At 40.1% G+C, this 15995-nt stretch overlaps 1 protein-coding gene across 1 annotated transcript in view; it reads left to right on the forward strand.

The window, feature by feature from the left end:
* LOC149278377 (amine oxidase [flavin-containing]-like) overlaps positions 1–15689 on the forward strand; it is a 48531-nt gene extending 32842 nt beyond the window's left edge. Inside the window, exons 5-15 of the mRNA XM_089502077.1 lie at positions 4786–4877; positions 5554–5695; positions 6854–7003; positions 8424–8583; positions 10217–10313; positions 10985–11038; positions 11297–11354; positions 11472–11569; positions 12233–12344; positions 15131–15193; positions 15534–15689. Of these exons, the coding sequence (XP_089358203.1) occupies positions 4786–4877; positions 5554–5695; positions 6854–7003; positions 8424–8583; positions 10217–10313; positions 10985–11038; positions 11297–11354; positions 11472–11569; positions 12233–12344; positions 15131–15193; positions 15534–15689 (1182 nt within the window). The remainder of the gene's footprint in view (positions 1–4785; positions 4878–5553; positions 5696–6853; positions 7004–8423; positions 8584–10216; positions 10314–10984; positions 11039–11296; positions 11355–11471; positions 11570–12232; positions 12345–15130; positions 15194–15533) is intronic.
* Positions 15690–15995: the final 306 nt, after the last annotated feature.

Raw genomic sequence — 15995 nt, forward strand, 5'->3', positions numbered from 1 at the left:
CCGTACACAGGAATCACAAGCAGAGGTACCAAATCGATAGGCAAAAAGTGGTCAGGCAGGCAAGAGTAAAAAAATCAGCAATCAGTAACGCAGACACAAATTCACAGTAAAGACCACAACAGGGTGCCTGAGAGTAGCACTACCGGGTTTTTAAATCCGGCGCCACTCTCAAGCCCTACCTCCAACTGATGTCATAACCGAGCCCCCAGCTGTCTGTCAATTCCCTGGCTCCAGCCATGCAACACAGCCGTGCGCCTGGAGGACTGACCGACGACCGGAAGATGGGTAAGTGACGAACTCCGGGAACTTCTGTTCCCCGAGCTGGCCCTCCTTCTCCCACGCTGGTGGTCGGCGTGACTCGGGCATCCGTGCGCCTCGAGTGGTGGGTCGCCCGCTGTTCAAGATGACGGTTTTCTGAGAACAGCAGGTGACCCTTCTCTCACCGGCGACGGGACCCGAGGATGTGACAAAAAAACAGGTTACTGCTACTAGCCTTGTTTGTTTTTTGTGCACTGGGTGAAGTGGCTTTAAAGTCGATCTGGAAAGTACATGTAAGACTAATCTCGGGTTGGTTAAAAAAATCTTTCCAACCAGCTCAAGCTAAATGTTACAAAAGTAATTTATTATTGAAGTCCAGACTGCCCAATAGTTAGCGCTCACTAAATAGTTTCCATCCTGGCTGATGGTTAGCCCAAAGAGAGAAATCTGGAATAAAAGTTAATAAACAAAAAAGTATGATTTTTTTGTGGATTTTGCTTATTTATTTAGTGAGTGAAGTTATATTATTTTCACTATATATTAACAAGATTTGCGAATTTTGTAAATTCATACAAACCTCCCAATGAAACAAATGAAAATAAAGCAGCTCAGAATTTTTGTTTGAGTCCTGTTGCTTCTTTCACTCTCACTTGCGCTTTCTCACCCACTCTCTCACTCTCATTTTCGTTCTCTCACACTAACACTCTCTCTGAATGTCCCCCTACCTTCTCCACTGCTTCTTCTCTTGCATCTTCTTATTCTTCTGTCTTCTTTCTACGTAGCTGCTCCTTGTGTCTTCTTTCTTCGTCCTTTCCTCTGTGGGCATGGCTTCCCGGTGAACTTCTGCAAGAGGGCAAGAGGAGAGGTTGTCCCTGTGGTTTTGCCCTTTTGTAGAAGTGCACAGAGAGACCAGAATAATACAGATAGATTCTCAGAGATCTATCTATATGCAATTAGCAAGACATCCCCAATAAAGGAGTGGTTCTGCAGGTGGGGACCACAGACCACTTCTCAGTTCCTATGCTTCCTGGCTGATGTTTTGGTCACTTTTGAATGCTGGCGGTGCTTTCATTCTAGTGGTAGCATGAGACGGAGTCTACAACCCACACAAGTGGCTCAGGTAGTGCAGCTCATCCAGGATGGCACATCAATGCGAGCTGTGGCAAGAAGGTTTGCTGTGTCTGTCAGCGTAGTATCCAGAGCATGGAGGTGCTAACAGGAGACAGGCCAGTACATCAGGAGACGTGGAGGAGGCCGTAGGAGGGCAACAACCCAGCAGCAGGACCGCTACCCCCACCTTTGTGCAAGGAGGATCACTGCCAGAGCCCTGCAAAATGACCTCCAGCAGGCCACAAATGTGCATGTGTCCACTCAAACGGTCAGAAACAGACTCCATGAGGGTGGTATGAGGGCCCGACGTCCACAGGTGGGGGTTGTGCTTACAGCCCAACACCGTGCAGGACGTTTGGCATTTGCCAGAGAACACCAGGATTGGCATATCCGCCACTGGCGATGAAAGCCACAGATGAAAGCAGGTTCACACATGTGACAGACGTGACAGAGTCTGGAGACGCCGTGGAGAACGTTATGCTGCCTGCAACATCCTCCAGCATGACTGGCGGTGGGTCAGTAATGGTGTGGGGTAGCATTTCTTTGGGGGACCGCACAGCCCTCTATGTGCTTGCCAGAGGTAGCCTGACTGCCATTAGGTACCGAGATGAGATCCTCAGACCCCTTGTGAGACCATATGCTGGTGCGGTTGGCCCTGGGTTCCTCCTAATGCAAGACAATGCTAGACCTCATGTGGCTGGAGTGTGTCAGCAGTTCCTGCAAGAGGAAGGCATTGATGCTATGGACTGGCCCGCCCGTTCCCCAGACCTGAATCCGATTGAGCACATCTGGGACATCATGTCTCGCTCCATCCACCAACGCTACGTTGCACCACAGACTGTCCAGGAGTTGGCGGCTGCTTTAGTCCAGGTCTGGGAGGACATCCCTCAGGAGACCATCCGCAACCTCATCAGGAGCATGCCCAGGCATTGTAGGGAGGTCATACGGGCACGTGGAGGCCACACACACTACTGAGCCTCATTGTGACTTGTGTTAAAGACATTACATAAAAGTTGGATCAGCCTGTAGTGTGGTTTTCCATTTTGATTTTGAGTGTGACTCCATATCCAGACCTCCATGGGTTGATAAATTTGATTTCCATTGAGAATTTTTGTGTGATTTTGTTGTCAGCACATTCAACTATGTAAAGACGAAAGTATGTCATACGATTAGTTCATTCATTCAGATCTAGGATGTGTACTCTTTGTATTCCCTTTTTTATTTTGAGCAGTGTATATATATATATATATATATATATATATATTTATATATAATGTAAAAGGGTGAAGCCGTATTAGTCCAATAGACACAATGTCAGAAAATCAAAGTATTGCAGAGTATGCGGTGATACCTTTTTTTATTGGACTAACATAATATTTAAAAGACAAGCTTTCGAGAGTTATCCTCCCTTCATCAGGTCCGAAGCAATACTAATCAACATGATAGAGGTAACAACTTAAAACAAGTGATGGTATAAGAGAAGGCAGGGGGGGTGAGTGGGGTGTCGTAAATTATAGGTCTGGAGGTGAGAAATGCAGAGAGGTAGAGAGATAACCCAGGGACAGAACAAATAAACTTAGGGAAACCAATAACCACAGTAAAACATCAACGATAATAACAGGAATTAGACATTGGATGACTAGATGAAGTTCATATGAAGTTCTGGTAGTGTGTAAGGAAACCAGAATCCACATTAAGTCCCTCTTTTATGGTGTTAAAATGTGTTATCATTTTCATCTCAAATGTTTTTCTTTCCTGAGAGTTTCTGAAATTTCCTTTGAGTACTTTTTAGGTTTTGGGTGGAGTGATTGTTCTGTGTGAAATGATGTCCTACCGGGGTGCAATATTTTTCTTCCTCATGGTTTTTGATGGAGCTTCGGTGCAGGTTCATTCTAAGGTGCAGCTTAAGCCCAGTTTCTCCAATGTAGCACCCTTTGTCACATGCAGAACATTGTATCATGTACACCACGTTTGCCAATTCACATGAGTAAGAATCTTTGATGATGTATGTTTTGTTGTTGTGACTGGCTGTGTTGCTGTCACATATATGTTGGCAAAGTTTGCAGCGGGATTTGTTGCATGGTACAGTGACATTCTGTGTATGCTCCTGTTCTGGGGCCAGTTTGCTGCGCACAAATCTTTTCCTCAGGTTTGGTGGTTGTTTGAATGCCAGTATTGGGGGTTGAGGGAATATTTTTTTCAGTATGGGGTCTTCTGAGAATATCGGCTGTGGGTCTTTAATAATTTTGCGGATTTCCTCAAGAGTTGGGTTGTAGGTAACTACCAGAGGGATCCTGCTTGTGTTATCCTTTTTTGTATTCTAGAAGCCTTTCCCGTGGTGTTCTTACAGCAGATTTAATTTTTTTGGATATAGTTTTTTCCTTGTAGCCCTTCTTCTGAAATGACTCTGCCAGCGCGCCCAGGTGTTTGTCTCTGTCCTGAGTGTCCGAGTAGATACGGTGGTATCTTACGGCTTGGCTGTAAATGACACCTTGTTTAGTGTGTTTGGGATGAAAGCTTGAATTGTGAAGGTAGCTGTACCTGTCTGTGGGTTTTCTATACACGGAAGAGTGAAGAAAGCCAGAAGTAACAGTTATAGTGCAGTCCAGGAAGCTCACACTGTGTTTTGAGAAATTCATTTTGAGTTTTATAGATGGGTGGAATTAATTAAAAGATTCGTGGAATTTTAAAAGGTTTTCTTCTCCTTCTGTCCATATTATGAAGATGTCGTCGATGTAACGATAATAATTATGCGGTTTGTGGGGGTGAGTGGCTAGGAATCTCTGTTCCAAGTCAGCCATGAAAAGATTGGCATATTGCGGTGACATTTTGGTGCCCATGGCTGTCCCGGTCATTTGTAGGTAGTTAGTGTCATAGAACTTGAAATAGTTGTGTGTCAGTATAAATTCTATGAGCTTGGCGATGGTTTCACTATCATATTTTTGTGTGGAATTGCTGGAGGAGAGGAATTTGATGCAGGCCTCAATACCATCTTTATGGGGGATGTTGCTATATAGAGACTCCACATCCATGGTTTCAAGTATAGTATTGGCAGGAAGGTTACTAACTTGGCTCAGTTTATTGAGAAAATCAGTGGTGTCCTGTATAAAGCTCTCAGTGCTGATAACTAGGGGCTTAAGAATGTTTTCTATAAGGCCAGATATAGATTCAGTAAGAGTTCTCATACCTGTAATAATGGGCCGTCCTGGGTTGCCTGGCTTGTGGATTTTGGGCAGCATGTAGAAAGTGCCTATTTGAGGATTTGAAGGCACATACTCTGCAATACTCTGATTTTTTGACATTGTGTGTATATATATATATATATATATATATATACTGTATATATAATAACATTTCATATACCACAAATTGTTAATGATAGATCCTTAAATTGACTGCCTTTGTCTCCTTTTTCAGATCCCTGTGGATGCCCCATGGAAAGCTCCTCATGCTGCAGAATGGGACAAAATGTCTATGCAGCAGTTCATAGACCAGGTTTGCTGGACAAGGTAAAACTCTGCCCTATAACTTAAAATAATAATGTCATGATGTAATTTCTATTCATAATGTGACTATGGCAGATTCTTTGTTTTTGTCAATAAGGGAAAAAACTAATTGCTGATACGTAAGTATGTCTATTGTATTTTTCAATATTAAAGTTTTTCTGTGTAGGCCTATTATTGAGATTGCATCGTGTCTCTTGGTCGCTTCTTGGCCAAAGAAAGAAGCATAGAATTTCATAGCAGATAAGAACCCATTATGTCCATGCAGTATGCCCATCATTTTATTTCTGTAATAACCTCAAACCTTAATTTGTGCTTGGTCTTGTCTTATATTCAATATATTAGCCTCTACCATGTCTGCACCAATACTCTTCCGCTTTTCTACCACCCCTCCTCTAAGCAAAGTAACATCTCCTTACCTTAACTTTAGAGATCACCATGTTCTTCAATATGTTACATACTGTATATGGCATTATGGTAACATGTTGGTCAAATATTAATGAATGTGCTGGTACTAAATTGTGTGCATCTCCGTAAATGTTCATAATCTGTTGTCCCACAATAATCAAAACAGAATGTATTTATTATGGTGAAATGTGATGTGTTTATATAGTGTATGAAATATATGAAAAAAAAGTTATGTACTAATATTATTTGATCTTTTTTATATCTGTTTTCTCAGGGCTGCTAAAAGGTTCGCTCAACTCTTTGTGAATGTGAATGTCACCTCCGAACCACACCAGGTTTCCGCACTTTGGTTTTTGTGGTACATAAAGCTTTGTGGGGGAACATCTCGCATTTTTTCTGTAACCAACGGAGGTCAGGTAATCCAGTTTTTCTCTTTTCCTTTCTGATATGAAATGTGCTATTCAACAAAATATTAGTTGCACTTTCTAGTATGTTAGGCAAATAAACCTGAGTCCATTTTTCACATTCGTCATTTTATTATTTCTTCTGAAGATTTAAGTACATAAGAGCGTCAGGAAGGTTTAAGAAGCATTTTCATTTTCTTTGGTAACAACCTATCAGTGCCTGCTTTTGTGTCATATGTTCCTGGCAAAAAAATATAAATCGGGCAAAATGTTACGGTGCTGTGAGTGTGGTGGTTTTAATGATAAAGGTAAGTACAAAAGAGCGAAATATAGCAGAATAGATACCTTGAAAATGAAAACACTATATTGACATGGAAAAAATACAACAGTATATAATGAACATAAATCCATGTTTAGTTCACAGAACAGGCAAACTGATAGATGTTCATTTGCTCTCACGGGACATTTTCCTCAAAGTCTGTGTCCCACACTTTGCGTGCCGTTATAATCTTTCATTGAGGGACAACAAATTCTGTCTTCCTTCACATCACATGCTTGCGCGGTATTGCTTGTGTTGCTGAACAATATACCCAGTACTTCATAAGGTGTTGGTGCACTCTTAAGACACATTTGCTTATGTTGACAATAATGGTGTAAGTCCCAGAAAATCATCTTATTTTGATAATTAGCAGTATTACCAAATAAAACATATAAAATCCCAAGGATTTCAGTGGTCAGTCGATCTGAGGATTAACTTCAAGATCAGACTTGACTGAGGTGGGATTCCCTCTCATGCTGACACTCGCAAAACAACTCACATACTCACTAACATGCAAGTTGTTTGCAAGTCCACAGTAGTGCCTTGCACTTTACATTTTTCAAGTTATAAGCAAGGGCATGTTAGGCAAGTTGAATGAAAACTAACATGTCCTCACCTGAAATGTGCAACATTTACAATTCATTCCCCCTCCAACCAGACATAGATAGGTTTAATTTAAACTTTTCGATTTGGTTACTTTGTTCTGTGGTAGGCATATTTTGTTTATCAAGACAGAAATATGCATGGCTTGTAGACGATTATCTTTTGATAAATATAATGGAATATTGCAACTCTGTAAAGTGCCAGATTACTGATGCATATGATATTTAATTATCTGTCCCTGATCTCAGGAAAGGAAGTTTGTTGGAGGTTCTGGCCAGATAAGTGAGAAAATAATGGAACGTCTTCAAGATCGAGTTAAATTAGCCCGGCCAGTTGTTAGACTTGACCAATCTGGTGACAAAGTAATTGTGGAAACCCTAAACCGTGAAATCTATAAGGTACATTTTGGTGAATTTGAATGATGAATAATGATTATTTCAAACACTTTTATTGTATTTATAAAACAAAAAGGAGTGTGTATAAAAAATTAAACCTGGTGGAAAGCTTGGTAACATTTCACTCCATATTGGGGCTCATACAGAGGGTAGGACCGAGGCATGTGCTGCAACTTTCACTACACAATTTCAGCCAAGCCAAGTCCGAGCTACTTGTGGCAGTATGTGGATCCTTTTTGTCTGCACCAGACACTGTGCTAGTCCAGTGGCCAAACAGAGCAAGATACCGTAAGGGCATCTGGCAATTCCTTTGTTGACACAAGAGGAGATGATGTTAGGGGCTGAGGCTTAAATGTTGGGATCATGGCAGAACAAGGTACATTTGGGATGTGATGAAACAGGAGATTTGCATCATGGATGTGCAGCCGACAAATCTGCAGCAACTGCGTAAGGCCATTGTGTCCATATGGACCAAAATCTCTGAGGAGTGTTTCCAGCACCTTGTAGAAAGTATGCCACGAAGAATGAAGGCAGTTCTCAAGGCAAAAGGGGGTCCAACCCGGTACTAGCAAGGTGTACCTAAAAAAGTGGCCAGTGAGTGTATATATGCACACAGATCCCACTCTCCATACAAGGAGGATTTAGGAGTTCCTAAGAAGGATTTAATGTTTTAAATCCCCTCCCGCAGGCCTGGCTCAGCCCAGCCAAACTTCCCTCTAAACTTTATTCTGGGCAAGGCCAAAGAGCCAAGCCAGGCCAGCCCAGGATGGCACAGATCACCTTCCACTTAGAAAGCACCAGGGGTGACTTACATGCTCTATTTCGCTTCTGGCAGAGCATTGTTTTGTCTCCACCTCTGCCCCTGTCTTCTCCAACAGGGTCTTACTGTCTCAGTCATGAAGTAAAAGGCAACGAGAGTGGAAGTAAGTAAAAAAAAAATTTTTTAATTGTAGTTAATTGAGGGTTGTCGTTTATCTGATGTGATGTGACGTGCACTTATAGACAAATTATGCAAAGGAAAAAACACTTATTTAGTTTGAAGAGTAGAAATGGGAGTAGAGCAGTTAGGGGGTCATGAATCACCAGGCTTAGAGCTAGCAAAAATGGTGATAGTACCAGTTATATATGGAAAGCTTAACGGGGGAGAGTTATTTACAGTCTGTAGGCAAAGAGGTTAGAGAGGCCAACCAGTAATCTACAATCGCAATCTTCCTTCAATTATTATTTTTGGCATGTCATTTTAATGACGTGCGTATACGCTAGTAACTTCATAATACAAATCTAATGTAGCTAATAGATGATCATTTGTTTCTTCAGCTGCGCTTTCCATTTTTTGTGCAAGTTTTGTGCAAGTTGTAATTATAACATGAGACAAATTTCTTTTACTTGTTTTGTAATAGAAAGTGATTTACTTTTTTAACAGGGAAAGTATGTTATCAGCGCTATACCACCAAGTCTTACTGCAAAAATTCACTATAAACCAGAGCTACCAGCAGCCAGAAACCAGTTGATCCACCGTCTTCCTATGGGATCTGTGATTAAATGTATGATGTACTACAAAGAAGCCTTTTGGAGGAAGAAAGGTAAGTAATAAGAGCATGTGATTCCCTTCCGCTTCTTGCATTCTTCTCTATCCATCTCATTCTCCATCTCCCATTTTCCATTGTGACTTCCTTTTTTGGTATTGGTATTTTTTGGCCCTGCAAGGGTTGATTATTTTATTTTTAACATCCTACAGGGCACCAAATTTGTTATACATTTTGTTGAGCAGGTGGGGGTAAACATGGGATAGACAGTATCTCACAAAAGTGAGTACACCCCTCACATTTTTGTAAATATTTTATTATATATTTTCATCTGACAACACTGAAGAAATGACATTCTGCTACAATGTAAAGTAGTGAGGGTACAGCCTGTATAACAGTGTAAATTTGATGTTCCCTTAAAAATAACTCAACACATAGCCATTAATGTCTAAACCGTGGCAACAAAAGTGAGTACATGGGCCCAAAGTGTCAATATTTTGTGTGGCCACCATTATTTTCCAGCACTACCTTAACCCTATTGGGCATGGACTTCACCAGAGCTTCACAGGTTGCCACTGGAGTCCTCTTCCACTCCTCCATGACGACATCACAGAGCTGGTGGATGTTAGAGACCTTGTGCTCTCCCACCTTCCATTTGAGGATGCCCCACCGATGCTCAATAGGGTTTAGGTCTGGAGACATGCTTGGCAAGTCCAGCACCTTTTGCCCTCAGCTTCTTTAGCAAGGCAGTGGTCGTCTTGGAGGTGTGTTTGGGGTCATTATTATGTTGGAATACTGCCCTGCGGCCCAGTCTCCGAAGGGAGGGGATCATGCGCTGCTTAAGTATGTCACAGTAGATGTTGTCATGTATGGTTCCCTCAATGAACTGTAGCTCCCCAGTGCCGGCAGCACTCATGCAGGCCCAGACCATGACACTCCCACCACCATGCTTGACTGCGTAGGCAAGACACACTTGTCTTTGTACCCCTCACCTGGTGTACCCCTCACCAGAGGTGTACTCACTTTTGTGAGATACTGTATACCCCACTAGGCTTATTTAACCCCCTCTCTTCTACCTCCACACCTTGATTATTAGGTTATCTTTTTTTTTTTTTTGTGTCTGTTTCATATCCTGGTGCTGCAAAGTGAAATAAACTTAAGTTGTGATTTGCAACTCCCAGGTTAATTGCTTGCTTGCTTTTTTAACTCATATCACCTTGATGCAAGGGTGAGCCTACAACAAAAATACATGCACATAATAACACACCCACTCACTCTAACATCCTACACTTGCACACATACACACACATTTTTCCTTCTCTCCCTCGAGCCACTAACCCTAGGCTCACCCCTAACACTCTAGCACCATATGCTGACACACAGACACTCATTAACTAACACCCACCCACACACATGGTAACAACGTATACTCACACACCATACACTAGCAAACAAACTCTACCCCTTCCGGTAACACACACTCACTTTAAAACCAAACACACATACATACGCACATACTCTCTCCCCCTTCTTGTTCCACTCTCCCTCCCTTTCCCACTTGATCTTGCTCAGAGCCCTGTCTTTAAAACAGCTCATACTCTCTGTGCACCCGCTGCGCCCACCTTAGTGAGCCCCTGCCTTTTGTTTCTCTTGTAAAATATACTTACATATGTAGTTTTTTTGTTAATAGGTTACTGTGGAGCAATGTTTATTGAGGATGAAAATTCCCCAGTTGAGATCACATTAGATGATACCAAGCCTGATGGGTCTGTCCCTGCCATTATGGGGTAAGGAAATTAATTTTATCTTCATTAGTAATGATTGTAAGTGTATTGTGCATGATGGGGTTGAGGAGGATCAAGTTCCTTTGTACAGTACAGTAATTCACTCTATCCCATTTCACTTGATTTTGGATTCTCAGTTTATCCATTTAAGAAGCATTTTGCCCACTGCCTACATAATAAATGTACATTGAAAGTTAATATATTTATGGAGAATATCCACTATTCTGGCTGCAAAATATCACTACGTTATTTTAACAATTCCTTTAAATAGACATTACAAAAGAAATTCGATCGGTAAGGGTTGCAAGGATTTTCGCGGTGATTAAGGTTTAAATTGCTTTTTTTGTAACCAATTCACTTTCCAAAATGAAATGTTATTTCATAAGGTCTATGGGATTGTACTTAACCCTATAGAAAACACTATAGAAAAGAGCAGATGATTTATTATTTTACAATAACTTGCAAACACATAGAGTATTTATTACTTGTCAAAACAGTACAAAGACCAAATGTTGACTAGTATTTAGGACCATGTGTTCAATGAGTGTTTCTTTACAAAACACAATGGTTTCATTGTTTGCCCTCTAATATTTCTCATACAAACAGCACTCAGTTTCTGTGTTCCACACTATGTTATAGTTCATTGTTTTAATGCATTTTTTGTTTCTGTTTAGTTTCATTCTGTCCAGAAAAGCCTCTGCTCTGACAAACCTTAGCAAGGAAGATAGGTATGTTTGTCTAAATAATACAGCATTACTTGTGTTATCAGTTTGTATGTACATTCATCATTGCAATTAAAGGGACAGTTCCAGACTGCCTCATCAACAAAAATGCACATTAAAGTACTTCAATATGCATTCATTAAACCTGCTACAAATAAAGTTAAATCCCCTTTGGGACAAGCTGCAGCTCTGGCACTGAGTTGCTTAAAGCTGTCATACACAGTATGTAAAAAGATATGGTGACATATTTATTATCAATTTTAGAAAGAGAAAAATTTGTGAACACTTTGCCAAAGCACTGGATACAGAAGAAGCATTGCATGTAAGATATTGTTGTGCTTTTTATATTCAATTGTCACTGTTTTTTCAGAAATGTGGTTTGAAAATACCTTTTATAATATTAATAATGATATTGATTGTTTCCATGATTAATTGCCAGCCAGTACATTACGAAGAGAAGAACTGGTGTGAAGAAGAATACTCAGGGGGATGTTATACTGTTTATTTCCCCCCAGGAATTATGACTCAGTATGGAAGGTAAGATGACAAATATTTTTCAAATATGTATCAAATTTTTCAATATAAGTATCAAATATGTGGGTATGGTGAAGCAGGTAGTCTTATATTTAACCCCTCGAATTTGCTGTCCTCATTTTGGGTTCCATTTACATATACTTTCATTCTTTCTGCAACTTCACAAAGTTTGGCATAACACTTATACATTCTTCCAATTACTAGATTCAGGATGTCCTAATTGAACACATGAAAAAGTTATTTTCATTTAGATTTAAGCCAAAGTAAAAGAAGTTTCGTGTGTTAAATACATATAACAAGAAACAGCGGAGCAGACCAAGGTGCCATAAGCAAAAGTAAGCATCCAGGCTTACGCTTTTCACTTGTAGTTTGAGCAGTCAGCAGCTTAGTTCTCACAATATCCCAAACCAAGAAGAAATAAACTGATGCTGAGCATAACCTTAGTTAACTTCAATTTTTGTTTTTTTGGAGTTTTACTCAGATTTGACTGTACCTAACAAATGTGCCTTCTGCCAAGTATGTGGCTGATGTGAAAAAACTTAAAATCTTAAAAAAATTAAGTTTTTTACATTTTAAACTCAAGTACCACTGTTAGACAAAATACTCTTTATTTATATTTGTTATTTTCATTTTGCCTGTTACTTAAATCTTGTCATATGTCCAAAGTGTCATTCGACAGCCTGTGGGGAAGATATACTTTGCTGGGACTGAGACTGCTACACAGTGGAGTGGATACATGGAAGGTGCTGTGCAGGCCGGAGAACGAGCAGCCAGGGAGGTAGGAAAACAAGAATACTGTAACGGGTGTTGGCTCTCGGGGTTGTGAAAAAATAGAAACTTACATGAATAATTATCAATTACAATCAATTGCAATCCTAATTCAACCACAAAACAATAGAACATTGGTGGATGACTGCATGCTATTAACAAAACATATATCGGGCAATTTCGAGGACATTGCAGAAACTTATGATTTCTCTGTCTCCTCTCTGTGTGTTTGGGTTGATATGTTTGTCTCAATCTCTTATTCCATTAGGGCTGAAGCAGTTAATTGGAATGAAATGTAGAGACAGCTCTATCTGAAGCAGCAATTATCATCTAGCTATGATACGGGTTAGAATAGGGTCCCCCTACTCGGACCCTACACATTATGTTGGATGAGGCTTTGGCAGCGTATATCATGGGTCACGAGTCATGACCATACAGGGGATAACTAAGTAGCTCTGGCACTGAAAGGCCAAATGATGTACATGTGGGCCCTGGCTGGATACGCCCAGCCGCACACTATGTTTTTATTCATCTCATTCATGCAGCCCAGTTGGTGGACACTGTAGTAAGGATGGTGTATCAGATGGCCAGCCCAGGCCTGCTGTGAGCAATGTATGTACCTAGAATACAATAAAATACTGTTGTAACTGTTCACTAGTGTTCATCTGTCACAGTGAAACATCAAAGATCCTTCCCCAATGCTGAATGTAACACTTTTTCTAACTAAACATTTCAATAGAAACATCATTCCTAGTAATGTTGAATCCCCAACCTTCCCAGAGATTAAACTATTTTGCTTAATTGATGGCACATTTTATTGCCATGTGATACTAAAGCAAGCACTGATACGTTGTTGCCGTTTTATGTGATTAAACCTTCAGAGGAAAGGATGAAGATCTTCTTAGGATTCCACAAAGTGGAACAACAACCTGTTCATTGTTTAGACTTTTCACTGCAAAGTTTGTATACATTAGCACTAGCAGTTGGTAGAATTTAGTATGTGCAATTATGGTCACATTTTATGACTTATTTTCTCTTCATATTATTCTCCTGGAATGTCCAAAATGCATTGATAACTGTTGGACTAAATTAGATTGGCATCTCCAATAAAAAAGGTTGATCTCTGTCAGAAGGCCCAGTATTACAGTAACCCAAACGCAGGTGGCACATAGATTACCCCAAACAAGCACAAGGTGCTCGGCCAATACTATACAACTTGACATTTTACGGAAATCACTCTTACAAAAATTACTAATGACCTACTCTGTGCTGACCTTTCTGCTGCTTTTGACACCGTGGACCATGCTGTAGTTCAAACCCTTCACTATCTTGGTCTCCGTGACACTGCTGTCTCCTGGTTCTCATTCTACCTTTCTGATCATTCCTTCAGCGGCTCCCTCTCCAGGAACACTTCGCCTCCTCTTCCCCTCTCAGTTGGTGTACCCCAAGCCTCAGTTATAGGCACAATTCTATTCTCACTTTACACTACCTCACTTGGCAAACTAATCTCAGCCTTTGACTTTCAATACCACCTATATGCGGATGACACCCTGATCTACCTTTCCTCTCTTGATCTCTCTCCCTTCCTATCTGCCTTGCCTATGTCTCTAACTGGATATCTTCACAATTTCTAAAACTCAACTTTTCCAAAACTGAAATAATCTCCCCTCACGCTCATTTCCTTGGTGTCACCCCTGACTCTGGCCTCTCATTTACCACCCCATATCCAGTCTGTCTTAAAACACGACAGGAAGCTGGTCTTCCTGCTCTTCACTAATTTGTAAATACAAATTGACAACCAGATGGTAAGGGCTTCTTACCCGCGTGTTGTAAGTTAGCAGAGTCAGCAGTCCTGGTGCAACCCCAAACGGATTTCCCTCTGTCTATCTATGATTAAGTCTGGTATGGACGAAATGAGACGCTGTTCTCATTTTTTATGAAGTCCTTGTGAATCAATAAAATGCGATTTTTTTTTTATTTTTTTTTTATTTTTTTTTTTATTTTATTTTTTTTTTGGGGGGATAGACGCATACACTTGGTGATTTCTATTCCTGATGTTGCGCCCTATATCTGCTCGTTTGTTATGTATGCTTGGAAGATTTCTCATGAGATGACCCTCTCCTCTGGAATGCCCTCCTGTGACCTATCCGACTTCCCCCCTGCCTTCGATTCTTTAAAAAATCCCTTAAAACCCACTTCTGTATGGAAGCTTACATCTTATGGGTTAACGCCCTTCCTCCCATCTTCCTTTAGCTCACCTTTCCTAGTTCCTCGCCTGCCTTTGGACAATACTTATACTAGTGTGGCTGGTCCTTTCCTACAGTGGCACTTTTACCACTTGTGTAAAATACCCCAACTCCTAGATTGTAAGCTCGTCTGAGCAGGGCTCTCCTTACTTCTTGTTTCTGAATGGTTATTTTTTTACTCCTTTTAATTTCATGTTTAACAATTGTATAGTGATGCAGAATATGATGGTGTTATATAAAACAATAAACAATAATAAAAATAACTCATACAAAAATGGGTGAATTAGGCTGTCATTAAGAATACATAAAGAATAAATTTATGGTAAAAATACTGTGTATAGTGCTGTGTAATTGTTGAAATATCTAGACAGAGTGTAAATATACCTTAGGCACAATAAGATTAACATATTTAATTTACCACAGATATTTAGCAATAAATCACTAATTATGTTTCACGTTACTACAACCCTCTGGATATTTTTTAATAATTGCTTGCTTAAATTTTGTGCTTGCTTGCATAAGAGTAAATATCTCCACTTCCTGATTGCAGATAATGTGCCAGATGGGACTAATTCCAGAAAGTGAAATATGGATGCCTGAGCCTGAATCAGAGGTAGGTCTCATGCAGCACAAAAGTCATATAATTTAATATAGAATTGTATTAAATTCTGCTATGTACGCTGGCAGGTCATTCTACTTATCCATCGCCCTGTCAATGAAAATAAAAAATACTTTCTCGCACAAACATCGAAGCCTCTGACCTTTTAGTTTTAGATTGTGACCTCTTGTTGTACCATTCCGAATCCCTTTATATATTCGAAGGTTTCTTTCATATCCCCAAGCTATATATCTTAAAACATTTAAGTATTATTATTATTATTGAGGTACATTAATCCAGATGTGTTGTGTTGTAGTATCATACTTTCAATAATTCAAATCTCTTCTCTATTAAGGATGTTCCAGCACTACCGTTTAATAGAACATTTTTGGAAAGAATGCTGCCATCTGCTCAAGGATTTGCAAACTTCCTTTGTCATTCTGCTTTCCTTGCCTCGGCTGTTGTTCTTGGATTGTATGCACACAGAAAGGGGTTTGTTGTTCGGTTGTAATCAGCTTACAACTGCCAGAAACAACCAGAAAATCTCTAGTTGTTTAAGTAGATATCCCACGATCCTCTACTAGCCATACCTTTTTATGTAATCATTATCAAGACACTGTGAAATTTGAACACACAGTTGGGTATTTACTGCTTCAATACAATAATGTAACCAATAATTATTTTATTCTCAAGTTCTCAGGAGTCCATGTTTAATCTTTTCATTTACAGCACAGAGAACAATTATATGATATGGCAATAGCAAATCTATATTTTAGGGAAACCTAATACATCCGTTAAGATATCAAGAACTAGGTTA

Source organism: Sceloporus occidentalis, unplaced genomic scaffold (genome assembly GCF_023333645.1).
Source record: "Sceloporus occidentalis isolate IW3139 unplaced genomic scaffold, rSceOcc1.0.p SCAF_192, whole genome shotgun sequence".
In the NCBI taxonomy this organism is placed as follows: domain Eukaryota; kingdom Metazoa; phylum Chordata; class Lepidosauria; order Squamata; family Phrynosomatidae; genus Sceloporus; species Sceloporus occidentalis.